Source organism: Halichoeres trimaculatus, unplaced genomic scaffold, assembly GCF_033239565.1.
Source record: "Halichoeres trimaculatus isolate MK-OKI-2021-1 unplaced genomic scaffold, fHalTri1.1 fHalTri1_scaffold_15, whole genome shotgun sequence".
In the NCBI taxonomy this organism is placed as follows: domain Eukaryota; kingdom Metazoa; phylum Chordata; class Actinopteri; order Labriformes; family Labridae; genus Halichoeres; species Halichoeres trimaculatus.
In genome coordinates, this window is record NW_027437193.1 from 22,783,755 (window position 1) to 22,798,911 (window position 15,157).

At 38.6% G+C, this 15,157-nt stretch overlaps 2 protein-coding genes across 2 annotated transcripts; both read left to right on the forward strand.

The window, feature by feature from the left end:
* The first annotated feature begins 820 nt into the window (after positions 1-820).
* plekhj1 (pleckstrin homology domain containing, family J member 1) lies at positions 821-4,809 on the forward strand. Its single transcript, XM_074688750.1, has 6 exons — positions 821-1,235; positions 1,620-1,687; positions 1,840-1,906; positions 2,270-2,360; positions 3,141-3,204; positions 3,549-4,809. The coding sequence occupies exons 1-6, from the start codon at positions 1,142-1,144 to the stop codon at positions 3,639-3,641; spliced, it is 477 nt and encodes a 158-aa protein (XP_074544851.1). The 5' UTR covers positions 821-1,141; the 3' UTR covers positions 3,642-4,809.
* Positions 4,810-5,189: 380 nt separating this feature from the next.
* On the forward strand, positions 5,190-14,690 carry LOC141804790 (fizzy-related protein homolog). The gene is made up of 14 exons (XM_074689408.1): positions 5,190-5,380; positions 6,139-6,212; positions 6,641-6,769; positions 6,945-7,008; positions 9,472-9,602; positions 9,690-9,775; positions 9,866-10,049; positions 10,164-10,229; positions 11,075-11,177; positions 11,319-11,503; positions 11,672-11,905; positions 12,075-12,179; positions 13,081-13,173; positions 13,282-14,690. Exons 2-14 carry the CDS (start codon positions 6,144-6,146, stop codon positions 13,321-13,323), a joined length of 1,491 nt encoding a protein of 496 aa, XP_074545509.1. The 5' UTR covers positions 5,190-5,380; positions 6,139-6,143; the 3' UTR covers positions 13,324-14,690.
* Positions 14,691-15,157: the final 467 nt, after the last annotated feature.

Consider the following 15,157-nt stretch of genomic DNA (forward strand, 5'->3'; position numbering starts at 1 on the left):
ATCTTCAGTAAATAAATCTTGAGAATTTACTAAGTGGAAGTACATAAACCTAGTTCAAGATTCTATCATGCTGAATACCCCAAGTTCCATATTTGATCATAATTAAAAACATATTATTTGTGTTTTTAAGTATCTTTTTAATGAATTAGTAATAACATAAAATAAAAATAAATAGATAACTGTAATAATAATAATAATAAATAGATAACTGTAATGATAACAATAATAAAAATTATAATAATAATAATAATAATAATAATAATAATAATAATAAATTAATCTACGATTACCTAAATTAATTCACATAAAATAAATAAATCCATTAGTGGTTGTTGCACAAATAACAGAACATGTTTTTAAAACTTTCCCCGGATATACTTTAATGAAAAAAATAACATTAATTGCCTTGTTTGACAAGTATATTTCAAAACAACATAAGGAATTTGACAACGTTTTTTAACTAAAGTTTGTACAAAGTAAACTAGAACTAAAAACGCTTAAATTACTTTTTGTTTTGTAAAGAAACCTCTTTGTAAAAAAAAAAAAAAATGCAAACGTCTGTTATGTAGTACAATGTATGAAGACATCAAGAAATGTGCAATGGAGAAAAGTATGGACATTAAAGTTGTGCATTAGTCTTTTTGCATTGTAGCTGTACGGCAGATGGTCGGTGTTTCAAGTCCTTTGCTTTACTTTCACACAGTTTTTCAAATGGAAATGTAATTTTAGAGTCAATATCACCAAACGAGAAGATATTTGTACTCTTTTCCAGTGCTTTTGAAAGAAGGCATAACGGTTTCCTGCGCTGTTCGCCAAATTTGACCCTCAGCGCCTACCATACCATCCAGCCGTGAAGGAGTGCCTGCCACACAGGAGTGTGTGTCCGGTCGGTGTGTTTTAGGAAGACGGAGATCACCTATGAAGTAGCTGACCAACCGCAGAAATGACCAAACACTCACCGACACATCTCTACTCTAATAGTGCCGTATGAACGTTGAAGAAGACGACAAAGTTAGTGTTTCCTGCTTTCACTGCCTCGCTGTATTACCATGTTTTCGGTCGTGTGGAAGGCTCAGATGTAGCGAAAGTATCCCTGTGTGTTCCTCCTACCTGAGTTTTACTGCGTCAGCGACGGACAGTGATGCGTTTCAACGAGAAGGAGCTGGTATCTCTCAGCCGCCAGCCATCAGAAAAGGCTGCTGAGCTGGGGATGAGAGGACCCAAGAAAGGAGATGGTAACATGGTTTATGCTCTTATTATGCACATAGCCCTTAACACCCCATCTGCTCAATCATTGTATTATAGACACCACGACGGATGATAGGGACAGAAACTGAGGGGCTCTAACGACAAAAAAAAAAACAAAAAACATTTGTCCTCATCTTTTCATTTTTTATTCACTGTCTCTTACCTCCAGATGACATGACCATTTGCTCTTGGTCTTTACTCACCCCACGACACGTTACTACATTTATTTGGTATAGGCACGTAAATGTCAATGGACATAAACGTTTTCCTTCATTGGCGAGAGGAGGAGAGGCTACACGCTGTCCTGTCCTGGACTGACTTACACTGCCCTTGTTGTAATGATTTACCTCTTTCTCTTTGTTGTCATACAGTGGTGAAAAGGAGGCTGGTGAAACTGGTTGTTAACTTCCTCTTTTATTTTCGGACTGATGAGGAAGAAGTGAGTAAAGCCAATGACTAAATAATAACGACATGGTTTCAGGATTCTCTCCTTTGTTTTGCATGTCCTGAAACAAATTCTTATAAATGTCATCTTAAAAAGAAACAATCTCTTTATTTCTTTATATTCTCTGTATTTATTTATCTTTTCAGCCAATTGGAGCTTTGCTGCTGGAGCAGTGCCGAGTGGAGAAGGAGGACAGCCAGACCTTCTCCATTGGTGAGCTGGACGGTCTTCAGAGTAACATCACACATGATGAAGCTCAACTTTCTCACTCCACTTTTTATAGATTAAGCACAAAATCATAAATTTGTTACAAGCAAAGGGTTGATTGGGTGAAACCATGTTCTCCGTTGGTTTAAATCCCCTACATGTGAAACAAGTGGTGCTGGGATTATACCCAATTCTTAAATCACATGGTGTTGTTTTGGCTGATAAATTTAGGAAACTATCGGAAAACACACAGTAATACTACTTTATCGTTGATCTAGACTTATCTTGAAGTGGTATGGTCAGGCTCTTTTTTGAAAACCAAGTTCTCTTTGATTAATGGCTCTCGTGACCCTATATTCCACTTTGTAGCATTTCTGGATGAAGCAGAGAAGAAGTATCTTTTTGAGTGTGACTCTGAGGAACAGTGTGGAGAATGGGTAGACTCCATCATCAAAGCCAGGTAGGTCTGATTGTTTTCACTTATAGGTCTTTATATTCTTAATATTTTGGCATACAGTTAATTGATAACAGTTATGAATAATTGGCTTTTGTCAACCATCAAATCAAAATATAAAAATATGTGCATCATAATGGAGTATTATTTTGGAATTCTTTCCTTTTACACTCTTGGTTATCAACTGAACAGAGGAGCTAAGTTTTTTGTGGTTGGACATTCATGGTAGTGTTATACCATTATTGATTGTCCTATAATAACAGAACAAACAGCAGCTCCTCAGGTGTGTTAAAACTTGAGGACAACTTGTTCTCTCTTGAAATGTATTTTTCTAATACACTGTCTTGAGACTTAGGGAAATGGTTGAATATGGTCACATGACAGCAGAAACAAATATCACTCTGCCGATTGTGGCTTTGGAAGGTGTCAGTGCAGTGTAAGTTTTACTATTTTAACAATGTTCATTCAACACTGTGTGAAAACAGTTAGTAGATTGGTATATTCTGCCTCTGGTTATTGCTCACGTGGGTGAAATCATCATTGAAGCTGTTCCAGAGAGACAATGTGGACAGTGTGACTCATGTTGAATTGTTTTCAATTGAACCTTCACTACTAACAATGTCATGCTCTGCTAACAGTCATCACACTGCCAGAGCTTACTGTGGAGGACATTAATTTCATTTTCATTAACTGTGTTTGCCAAGATGTTCATAAGCAGTATGTTACTGTCCTAATATTATTTCTTTTTATATACACACATATATATATTTGTTCTCATCTCTGTAGTTATGAGTTCATGAGGAAAAACCTGATATTCTACCGAACAGAAATCCACAGGCTCACCGGTAAGGTAAGACCTCTCACAACAACACCCTCATACACTTGATGCACTGCAGGTTGCTTCTATTTGACATACTAGGATGAATCAACATGTGAAGTGTGTCTGCCATGCTCAACCCACGAATAAAACCACTGCCATCGGTATTAGCAGAGGATATATAGAAAGATACATGAAGAGACAAAGTCTTTAATATTTTATTCAGTGCTTTCAGAAACCTATTGTAGTCGTGTGTCAAAAAACTTCTGAATTCTTTAAGATGAGCCAACAGAGCAACAGAAAAAGTAGTTCTTAATGAAACCTCATAGCTAAATCTTTTCTGCTCTGTGTCACTCATTGTGTGCTTTCCTGTGCAGGACCCTTTGGAGCAGTATGGTATATCAGATGAAACTCGCTTCCAGGTGAGCAATGGCCTGCAGCTGATGACAAGAGACACCTCCTCACTGTAAAATCAGCATCCTGTGGTCACATGTTTCAATTTGTTCACACTGCTGTTCCCACATTCACTCCACTGGTTCAAAGTATGTGAGTTTTACTTAAGCACACAAGCTTATCACATTTTCATTGATATGAAATTTTTAAGTGCTGCCCCAGATTTATAGAGGGAATATCTGAGGCTTGGTAAAGGAGAACAAACATTTCTTGTAGGTTCATATCAATCATTAGAGGCAACATAAACCTTTGTTTCCGGGATTTTATATGCAACATTTTGTATTGTGTTCAGTCTTAGCCTTGGTAAATTGATTGTGTGTGTAAAACACATTTTATACTATACGTTTTCTACTAAACATGCTGTATTTCAAGACAAGGAGGTTTTGGTTTTGATCACATTTTTTTTATTTGCTGTCTTTCTGTTGCTGTGACTGTTTCAAAACTGTTGGTGATATGGATGTGTGTGTTCAATACAGTTAGTTACGAGACAAATTTGGTGGAAAAAACCCCAGTTTGTTTTAAAAAAGGTTATAATCATTATATATTTTGCCAAACTTAAAAAAGGCACTTTGTAACTGTGTGCACCCTTTGATCTGCTGAGTTGAGCCATTCATTCTACTCCTTTTTTTTATCACAAATTTTAAGTGATCCCAATAAACTATTTATAGGTTATAACCTTCCACCCCATCTAGATCTATTTGTTTAAATACTGCTTTTGCACATCGCTGAGAGTTTTTTTTTAAACATTTATTGCAATTATTGACTTGAATCTACTGTAACTATTCTGTGGCACTTGGAATCAGATACCTTTATCTAAGCTAGACCCCCCTGAGACAATTAGCTTGTAACGTGACACTTTTTTTTATCCTTTGTCCTTTGTCACTGTGGCCACACCCCAGTTTAATGTTAGTATGTTAAGTTGCAAACAGGGTTAGGGTTAGTGGTTAGTTAGGGTGAAACTTCCCAGCCAACATTTAACTTCGGGGTATGTTGCATCCTGCTAGCTGTTCTTTGAATTTTGCAGTCAGGAGTCCTAGAAACTGTCATAGAATGTGTGTTCATTTTAAACTTTTGCACATAAAATTTGTTAGTTTGTTTTCACTTCATGTACAGTTATGTATGTTTCACTGGCAACTCTTGTATTTTACTAATAAAGCCATATATTAGACACTTCATAATCTCGAGCATCATTGCTCACTGCGTCTTAATTTTTCATTTGAAAGGAGCTTGAAAAAGTTGTATTGGTTATTTTTTTATTTGTGCAAGTGCAGAGGAATGAATAGTTTGCTATCCGAATGATCACTTATCGAGCGACGTAATCAACTTTTAAATGCTGATAAAGCAATGATGATAAATTATTGAAAGAGAAAGGCAAAGAATGAAGTTTAAAAATATAGCATAGATTCTTATACAAGCTAAGTGTCTATTTGTAACTTTTATTCTTTTGTTTTTACATTATATGTGTGCTTAGGTCGCTTGAAGATGCTTGGAAAGTCATTCGCACTTCGCACAGAGAGCTTACTGCTGCTCTGACACGTTTCCTTAGTAACGAGTGTGATTCAAAATGAGCTACGTCATATCCTTCCCGTGATGCTTAGCGAGCCCAAATTGAACGCTCAGTAAAAGAAAACATTCGGATTTTGTTTGCCCTGTTTCCAGAAATATAACGCAAGAAACAGTCACATTTTTTATTGAAACTGACAATAGTCTTAAAGGCATCGTGACGTCGTAGAACGGGAGAGATAATCGGAGCACGGTAGGTGTCAATAGAAGTGTAGATTGAGAACAAACAATGTTGCTAATCTGTTAGCCGCCGAGCTAGCGTATCCTACGGTAGAGTCAGTCTGCAGAGTTCGTGGTAGCACCATAAACCTCTTATTTGTTGGGGATTGAATCCTTTCACTGGTACGATTGCAGATGAGCTACAATCTCTCCACTTAGTAAATTTCACGTTTTGTTACAATTCAACATAGAGTATGGCTGCAATAGAAATGCTGATGAAGTTAGGAATTGTCTTTTTAACTGAGCCCACCAGTGTTTTTATTATCTCCACTGTTACTAATGTCATTGTCATTACGATCCAATTTCCCCCTCATATCTTGTATTATAACCAAGTTAAAGTACGGCTTCAGTCAAATGTTTCTCTTTGATCGTTTTTGCAGTCGTATGAATATTTATTTGTCTATGTCAAAGTACGCTCTTCCTTCAGCCAAAGCCCCGTCGTGTTTTTAGATAGATTTCTTCAGGTGATTACACCAGGGAGGCCTCATGAAAGAAACACCACCGATTGATTGTCTTACAATTTTAGATGCTATTATCTGTATTTTTTACAGAAATGTAAAAGTGATTAACGACATTATTTTGGTCTTATTGGTTTTGCACGAATTTAAACGTAGGCTACTGATAAACAGGCTGATGAATTTTTGTTGTTAGCTGTTGGCTGTAATCCACTACTACTCATCAGTTTGTTGAGTTACAGTAACCTAATAGAAATGACAATTCCTTTGTTTTCAGACGTCATGGATCAGGATTACGAGTGCAGGCTTCTCAGGCAAATCAACATCCAGAATGAGAATGCAAGCCCTATAGTAAGTAAATGACATATGTTTTGATTTCCCATACATAAAATAATCAGCAGTCCCTCTTGTACTCGTAACATGTTTTTGCAATCTATCCAAGGTTTTACAGTCCTTTTGCTGAGATTTAGTCAATTCAGTAATTTTCTTAATGATACTATGAAGGAATTCCCCACCAAACAGAGCTATTCGCTGGCAAAGGGCGTACAATGAGTAGAGTGGCTGTTGTTTTCAGTAAACTGTTTAACAGGCCTGTCTTTAATGCTTGACAACGTCACACGTGTCAGTGGATCACAAGACCTTGCCAGCCAAATGGCTGGGTTTTGTGAATGTAGCCTCCTGTTATCAGCACCTCAAACAGACACACCATCTGTCTTTGAGACTGTCCTGTTTGCTTCATAGTTTTTCAAAACTGCATTTCACTCTCCTCTCTTGTGTAGAAAACTGTAGGGGCGATGCGAGCCCTGACACCCACAAGCTCCCCCCTGTCGTCACCTAGTAAGCATGGAGATCGCTTTATTCCTTCCCGTGCAGGAGCCAACTGGAGTGTCAACTTCCACCGCATCAATGTGAGTCATCAGCCACACATGAGTGTTTCAGTGTTTTCATAAGTGTGGATTATTTCTGATAAGGAAGAATGCTATCATATCAGATTACGTTCATTTTTTTTGTCAACAACACATGAATGCAGTTGTAGAAAAGATGTTTTCAAAGATGATTTATTTGTTTCAATTTTTGGCACAGGAAATTGAAAAGTCACACAATCAAAACAGGAAAACCAAAGATGGAACAACAGACAGCAACAAAGGTAATCAAGCCGCCTATATAACAAAAACCTGATGGTGCCTTTAACATGACAAGTCTTAGGCCATGTCCACATGTAGCTGGGTATGTCCACACAAAAACGCAGCTTTATGTCACAAAAAACAATGTTTTCTAATAAAAAAATGGGGCCAAAGTGAAGATTTTGGAAAACTCAGGTTTCGTGGATTGGTTGTGTAGGCGCTACTAAATTGAGTTTTTGGTTCTCAAACGTCACAGCTGGATGACAGGGGCTCATTGTGATTGGACAGCATGGGTTTTACATCTGAAAAACACTTCCCATTATGGGTTTGGCGTCAAGTCGCATTCACCAGCGTATTTGCCTGCTGCATGTGGAGGAAAGCATTTTTAAAAACAAACGGGGGGTTTGTTTTTGAAAGTACCGGGCTATGTGTATATAAGGCCCTAGGAGGAGCAGCTCAGGCCCTGCCACATAGCCGGGTACTTTCAAAAACAGATCTCCCCCTCTCATATCTTTTCAAAAATACTTTCGTCCACATGCAGCAGGCACATCCACCAATAAGTGTGGCTCAAGGCATGCCAAACTCATATTTGGCAGTTTTTCCAGATGCAAAACCCATGCCAGCCAATCTGAATGATCCCCCGTCTTTCACCTGTGGCGTTTCAGAACTGAGAACTCTATTTACCGGCGTCCACACGAAACCATGAAACTGGAGTTTCCCAAAATCTTCACTTTGGCTGGAGTTTTCAGAAAACCTTGTTTGTAGTGACACAAAGCTGCAGTTTCGTGTGGACGACAGGTGTAAACACATGAAAATATATGTGGTTCCCCAAATACCTGACATGGCCTGAATCTCAATGTCCTCCCTAAACCCTGAGCCCTTACAGACTAATTGAGATCACCTGGAAAGTTGCATGAGTCTGCAAGGGCTCAAAATGGTATTGCTCGGATCGGGACAGCACTTTGCCACTTCTCACATAACCCGCATGTCAGCATGTAGCGCACCTGAGCAGCATTAGGAATTATTATTAAACAATTATTAGTCTAAAATAATTCTCAAATAATTCTTCCAATACACTCCTATGGTCAAAACAGGTTATCCACAAAAATGAAAAATATATGAATATGAATAATTATAATATATTAGCCTAATTAAACAGCACCGCAGCATGCGTAGAGATATGAAGATTTAGGCGGATTAAGGCTGTTTCATACATTCTTATTCTGAAAGACAGGCAGACTTACATCTCTGAAGCATCAACATTGGATTTAATTTTTGTGATTCTTCTTTGTCGGCTCTCTTTTTAAATTATTGTGTTCTGTGTTTGTTTACCAGCCGTGTTTGTGGGCTGTAAAATTTGTGATAATACGAACTCCAACACTTAATTTTGTTTAAATGCCTTTCGGCATATGTTTTTTGAAAAAATAGCTACCTGAAGTTTTCTACAGTAAGTAAAGTTTTCCAAAAAGGCTCTGCACGTCACCATTTAGATGGTTCTGTGAGTGGGACAATGCTGGAGACAGAGTAGTGACTTCAGACAGAGAGGCATGGCTGTATTGGAGCCAAAATAACACAGTAATTTAATTAAATTTCTTATCTGTGGCTGGATTACAAACAAAAAAGGCTGATGCTGATATGCCTCAAAGTGTTAAATACTGGCACTGATAATTGGCCCAGCTGATAGTCGGTCTACCCCTAGTAAGGCACCTTTTCTGAAACCCTTATGCACCTTAGAATTTTACACTGGGACAGCACTAAGCCTCACAGACTTCACGGGTGAGTGTGGACATTGAAATTGGGCCAATGACACCAAACAACATTACTGTGGTCATGCAGATGTCTCTTAAACAATGCATTGCTGTGAGATTAATCTTAATGTAAGCTTAAATTTACTGGTTATAAATTTTTTGTTGCAGATGTCTCAAAGTGCTGCTTCCACTCAGTTACTACTTTCATGTACACTTCACGACTCTACTTGTTTGCTTTTCAAATCAACAAATTCAGAATTTGACTAATTGTTGCAGCTTTACTTGTTTCTTCACTGGCATCTACTTTAAGAATTGCTCAGCACTGAACAAGAATTAAACATTTGTGAAGAATTTTCTCCCTGCCAGATCAGCCTTTTGTCATGAAGCCGTTGCTTGATAGTTAATGACTGATACTGACTTTGATCTATGAATTTGGTGCTGACACAAGTAACTGTATCATATTAGAGAACATTCAGTTATAGTTATTGTAGCTGTATGTTAGCACGTTTTATTCAGCTCCTCTTTCCAAAGTCTCCTCTCTGCGCTGGAAAATGTGACCTTCTCTTGTTTACTGAGCCTGAGTAGGCTCATGGTAACTGGAGGATTAGACCAAGTCTTGTGAGAAATTTTCCCCTCTCTTTGGAGATGTGAGGCTGAGCAAAGAAATGAGGCTGTGTTTGAACTCAATCATTTCCACAGCCTGGTTTGATTTCCCCTCTGTCCCTTCCTCTGCCTTAGCGGATGGTCTGGCTTACTCTGCTCTGCTGAAGAATGAGCTGCTGGGAGCCGGCATTGAGAAAGTCCAAGACCCCCAGTCAGAGGATCGCCGTCTGCAGCCATCTACGCCTGCCAAGAGAAGTCTATTTAGTGTAAAAACAGTTTTTATGTCTGTTCCCCTGGTTAAACGTTCTGACTGGAAGTTCAGGGATCACTCATCATGTGTTTGTGTTTTGTAGTATTCTGTAAGCACCAAAAGAGCCCTTCCAGAAGAGGACGGAAACACAGTCTCTCCTTATTCTCTATCACCTGTCAGTAGCAACAGGTAATATGTTCTCCTGCTCATTTCTTACGTGTTGTCTCTTTCATTTTTGATAAAGCTGCATTCTTTACCAAACTGCTTTGTGCTCTGCAGCCAGAAGCTGCTGCGGTCACCAAGGAAACCTACTCGCAAAATATCCAAAATTCCCTTTAAAGTTCTGGATGCTCCTGAGCTTCAGGATGACTTCTACCTCAACCTGGTGGACTGGTCCTCACTGAACGTGCTCAGTGTGGGACTGGGTACCTGTGTTTACCTGTGGAGTGCCTGCACCAGCCAGGTGTGTATGATTGTCTTATGAAATCTTTTTAACTGCATTAAATCTGTTGTGTAAAAGTGTGAACAATGTGCTAATCATAAATGCATCGATTTATTTTATTGTTCATCCTCTTAGGTGACCCGTCTCTGTGACCTTTCTGTAGAGGGAGACTCTGTTACATCAGTGGGCTGGTCAGAGAGGGTGAGTTTTTCTTTCATCTGTTTTTACAAATGACTTGACTTTTTGAAATCCTTGGTAACTGCAAAATTCCTGTCGTTAACTTCATTATTCAAATTTTTTTGTTATTTTCAAAACAATGCGAGTCTCAACAATTTAATTATAGTATATATGTAGTTAAGTGTGATATATATATATATATATATATATATATATATATATATATATATATATATATATATATATATATATATATATATATATATACATATATATATATATATAAAAATATATAAATATATATATATATCATACTTAACTACATATATACTATAATTGAATTGTTGAGACTCGCATTGTTTTGAAAATAAAAAAAACATTGAATAATGAAGTTAACGACAGAAATTTTGCAGTTATATATATATATATATATATATATATATATATCTCATACTTAACTACATATATACTATAATAATAAGTCATAATAAGTCAGGCAGGTGTGTGCATAAGCAAAACAAAACAAAATAATATAAAAAAGAAATGTCAGAATCAGCTGAATTTGTGTAAAACTTGAGCAGCCATTTCATATTTTTGACGAGCTATGTTAAATAATCACCCAGCAGCTCAGAGCTGTAGTAAAGCCAGCATTAACTCTGTTTTCACATTTGTTCTGATGAGCACAGAGCATGCTCAGATGCTCAGTTTGACCTAAAATAAATCCAAGAGCTGTTGATTGATCTTTAGTGTAGATGCAAATGAAATAGAATATGCATAAAGAGCTCTGTCTTTATTATCTGGCAACTGTTTTTGGAGTCTGACTCTCAGACTCTCCATGGTGATATTTAATATTTCTTCTCTATTTCTAGGGTAACCTGGTGGCAGTGGGGACTCATAAAGGGTATGTCCAGATCTGGGATGCAGCAGCAGGGAAGAAGCTCTCTGTACTAGAAGGACACACAGCCAGAGTGGGTGAGTTGAAGAGCCGGATGGATGGAGGAGTAACATTACAACAATCTTCATTCACTGTTCACAGTCGTCTATTATCAGCAGCTCTTAGCAGTGAGCGGTGAATCATGCTCTTTTCTTTCTGCCTTTATCCTCTACTGTCAGGTGCGTTGGCCTGGAATGCAGATCAGCTGTCATCCGGGAGCCGCGATCGAGTGATTCTGCAGCGCGACATCCGAGCTCCGCCTCTCCAGTCAGAGCGCCGTCTCCAAGGACACCGACAGGAAGTGTGCGGCCTTAAGTGGAGCACAGACCACCAGCTGCTCGCCTCAGGTGGAAATGATAACAAGGTATGTTTACAGAGAATCTCACCTGTGTGTGTGTGTGTGTGTGTGTGTGTGTGTGTGTGTGTGTGTGTGTGTGTGTGTGTGTGTGTGTGTGTGTGTGTGTGTGTGTGTGTGTGTGTGAGAGCTGCATGGTAGTAACCTAGTCGTTATTTCTCTTCCTGCTGCGTGCAGTTGCTGGTGTGGAACCACTCAAGCGTCCACCCGGTGCAGCAGTACACGGAGCACCTGGCTGCAGTGAAGGCCATCGCCTGGTCTCCTCATCAGCACGGCCTGCTTGCCTCCGGAGGTGGAACCGCCGACCGCTGCATCCGCTTTTGGAACACCCTCACCGGGCAGCCCTTACAGTGCACAGACACTGGCTCTCAGGTCTGCAACCTGGCCTGGTCCAAGCACACCAACGAACTGGTGAGTCTCCCTAACGTTTAATATTTAGCTTTAATGTTCTCCTTCGTTTTTACAATGCATATAGATTCATGTGCTAATTGAACTGACATCAGGACAGGAACTGGGTCCAAAAATAACTTTGTTTTTCAACATCTGAAGTCATCGTATAACACAATCATGTTCTCCACAGGTCAGCACACACGGTTACTCCCAGAATCAGATTCTGGTGTGGAAGTATCCCTCTCTTACTCAAGTGGCCAAACTAACTGGACACTCCTACAGAGTACTTTACCTGGTCAGTATATGTTGTCCCTTTATATAAATGTAGAATGTGTATATTCCATCCCAGCAGTTCTGAGACACCAATTTATAACTGAAGATTAGTGAAGGTGAACCTGAAAACCTAAAAAAAAAAAAAGAAAAGAAAAGCACTCAGAGAGCACAGACCTCCACCAAGCATATTGTGATTGTCACCAACACTTTAGTCCTACTTTAATGTTATACTCCTTTTCAGCAGACTGTCTGCTACAATTTGGTTTTAGTTGCAGGTTTGTACAACAATTTGTTACCTGACAGTGTTGAAAAATTATGATGACCCTCTAGATCTTAGTATCCAGAATATTGACAGGATCGGATCATGCTTTCACATCTGTCAGAAATTATGGTGACCTTGTCTTGTATTGTTTTGCAAAGCAATCTGACCATTTATCGTAGAGTTATATACACATATGGTGAAAACCGCCCTATCTCACAATGATAAAGAATCCTTTGAACAAATCCTGGATCCAGACGGTGATCCAGATCACCTCCAAAATGTAATCGCTTCTTCCTTATCCCATTTCAAACATTTCCTGAAAATTTCACCAAGATGTTTTTGTTAGTTTTTGAGTTATGTTGTTCACAGACAAACTATTCTAAAAACATAACCTCCTTAGCGAAGGTAACAACAAAGATACGACTTCTCTTCTCTGCATCTTTGTTTATTTGTCCAAGTTAAAAACATTTCTGGATGTTTTTTTCCTGAAGTCCTGCTCTGTTTTTAGCCAAACTTATTAAGCTCTCAGAGCAAGTGGCAGCAAATTCAGCACCCGCTGGGAGGGAAACAGAACAAATAATCTCGTCATGGCCCTGATCATTCTGATTACCCACTGTTGTAATGTTTTGTTTTCAGTGTGTAATAACTAGTTTCTTTGTAGGCTATGTCCCCTGATGGAGAGGCCATAGTGACAGGAGCTGGAGATGAAACACTTCGCTTCTGGAATGTCTTTAGCAAAATGAGATCCACTAAGGTATTCCACCCTCCATCTGTCTGCTCCAGCTCCCACATCCCTTCATTTGTCTGTAATATTTTGATTCAAGTGCCTCACTCCCTTCTTCTGTCTCCATCTCTTCTGTAGGAATCAGTGTCAGTGCTGAACCTCTTCACCAGGATCCGGTAGTCTGGGTACCTCTGTGCTACGAGGGGGAAAGAATAAACAGGAAGGGGATTTATCTGCATGTGACGAGTTGTAAACAGGACCCCTCTTTAAGTATTCACCTCGGTAGTTCAGAGGCCCCTCAGTCGCCCTGAGTTGTTAAGCCAAGTTGTAGCTGGAGGTGGGAGGGTGCAGAGGAGGTGCACAGTCTGAACATGGAGGGCTGAGAAGATATTTACTCACAAACACACAGTATTCTACTTTCTCCTGAATGATCAAACCTCTGCCTCTTCAAACTGACCGGTAATCTCTGATGGCATAGAGGACTTTCAGATTACTTTTTGTTTACAGACTGGTGCACTCACCTGCCAAATAATAAGGTTGTCCTTTTGATTGTCTATTTATTTTCTATGTCTTGTTTTGTTTTTATTTTTTTATAATTTTATCATAATCTTTCTGGTGTGTTTGTTTGAAAGACTGGTGGATTTTCTTTTGTGTGTTTGACTGAGGGTTTTGGTCCAATCCGTGGAGTGTATTTGGCTCTGATCAGGTCTGCAGAAAAATCCCAACTATTGTTTTTTTCTATTTTACTGAAAGGTGGTAATATTTGATGGACACTGATTTACATATCACGCAATCCTGTGTGCTGTTTTTCAGTATCTTTCAGCAGTGTTGATGTTTAATGGAGGTTAGAAGAACAGGACAGAAATGCATTTTTTGTAACCATCTCTTTTTTTTTTGTCGGTATTGACTCATGTTTCATAATTTCACGAGAAAAAGTTTGTAATTGCAAAATAACCATCAGAACAATAGATTGTAAAAATAGGAGGAATCAGTGTGTCCTATGAGGAACCTTTTTATTTGTCTTTTCTACTTTTTTTTTCCCTGAATTAAAAATCAGACAGGAAGCAGTTTTGTTTCAGTGACAGCAACTTAAGCAAAAGAAGTAAAGCATTTGGGGATTTAATCAGAGCGAAACGCCTGTCTGAGAGCATGTGCTTTCTGCTTTGTCTGCTAACATATTCAAGCTCGGGGGCACTTTCTTTTGCAGCATTCAAACCATTTCTGTACTGAGGATTTGTGCCAGTGTACTCTTGTTTTTAATTGGAAACAAAAAACAGATCAGCCCATTTTTTATGTTTGGGTTAGTGTACCCCATGTAAATGAATCCTATTTATTTGTGTTGTGTACAAAGATTTAAAAATGTACAGAAATGGCATGTTTGTTTACTAATTCTGTGTGAGAGGAGCTGATGGGCAGTTTCACTGCCAAACTTTATGGAGAAATCTTTTAATGCCACTTCAGAATCAAGATAAAGCTGCCAACTTGAATTACACAAGGAATGTTTAAAAGAATATTTCTGTACTGAGAGATAATCAACAATTAAACGAATATCTCTGATACTGAAGCTGCCCTGTCTTGTGATCTGATAACTGAGGACAAGCTGAAATATTGAGAAAAGCTTGAAGATGACAACTTGTTGCTTAAAATGAACCACAGTACGTCACGTGTTTTTTTCTGCCTCAGTGCACATGGATTACAAACTCATGTCTTCACACAAGGCTTATTGTGGCACCCTGGGGGGTCCTCAGACTTCCAATTACTGCGCACTCACAGAGGATGGAGTATGATTCCTCCTGTTTCAAAATACAACGATGAGACTGGTTATTCATTTTAAATTATGTTAAACTCAGTTATTCTGGGGCAACTTGGAAATTTCAGATATACACAATGAGCTTCTTACCTCGTACTGGTTACAACACTTTTGCCATCTTTGTGTATCAGATTCTGATTTTAAAATCTGTTGCTTTATTCTCACCATATAGATTTTAAATATCTGTTTCAAAAGTTAACCCAA

Excerpts from the sequence above, each read along its gene's own strand:
- plekhj1 (XM_074688750.1), top strand. The coding sequence starts at position 1,142 with ATGCGTTTCAACGAGAAGGAGCTGGTATCTCTCAGCCGCCAGCCATCA. Across the intron at positions 2,361-3,140 it reads GACTCCATCATCAAAGCCAG|TTATGAGTTCATGAGGAAAA; the intron begins GTAGGTCTGATT and ends TCATCTCTGTAG. Across the intron at positions 3,205-3,548 it reads TCCACAGGCTCACCGGTAAG|GACCCTTTGGAGCAGTATGG; the intron begins GTAAGACCTCTC and ends TTTCCTGTGCAG.
- LOC141804790 (XM_074689408.1), top strand. The coding sequence starts at position 6,144 with ATGGATCAGGATTACGAGTGCAGGCTTCTCAGGCAAATCAACATCCAG. Across the intron at positions 6,213-6,640 it reads ATGAGAATGCAAGCCCTATA|AAAACTGTAGGGGCGATGCG; the intron begins GTAAGTAAATGA and ends TCTCTTGTGTAG. Across the intron at positions 13,174-13,281 it reads GCAAAATGAGATCCACTAAG|GAATCAGTGTCAGTGCTGAA; the intron begins GTATTCCACCCT and ends TCTCTTCTGTAG.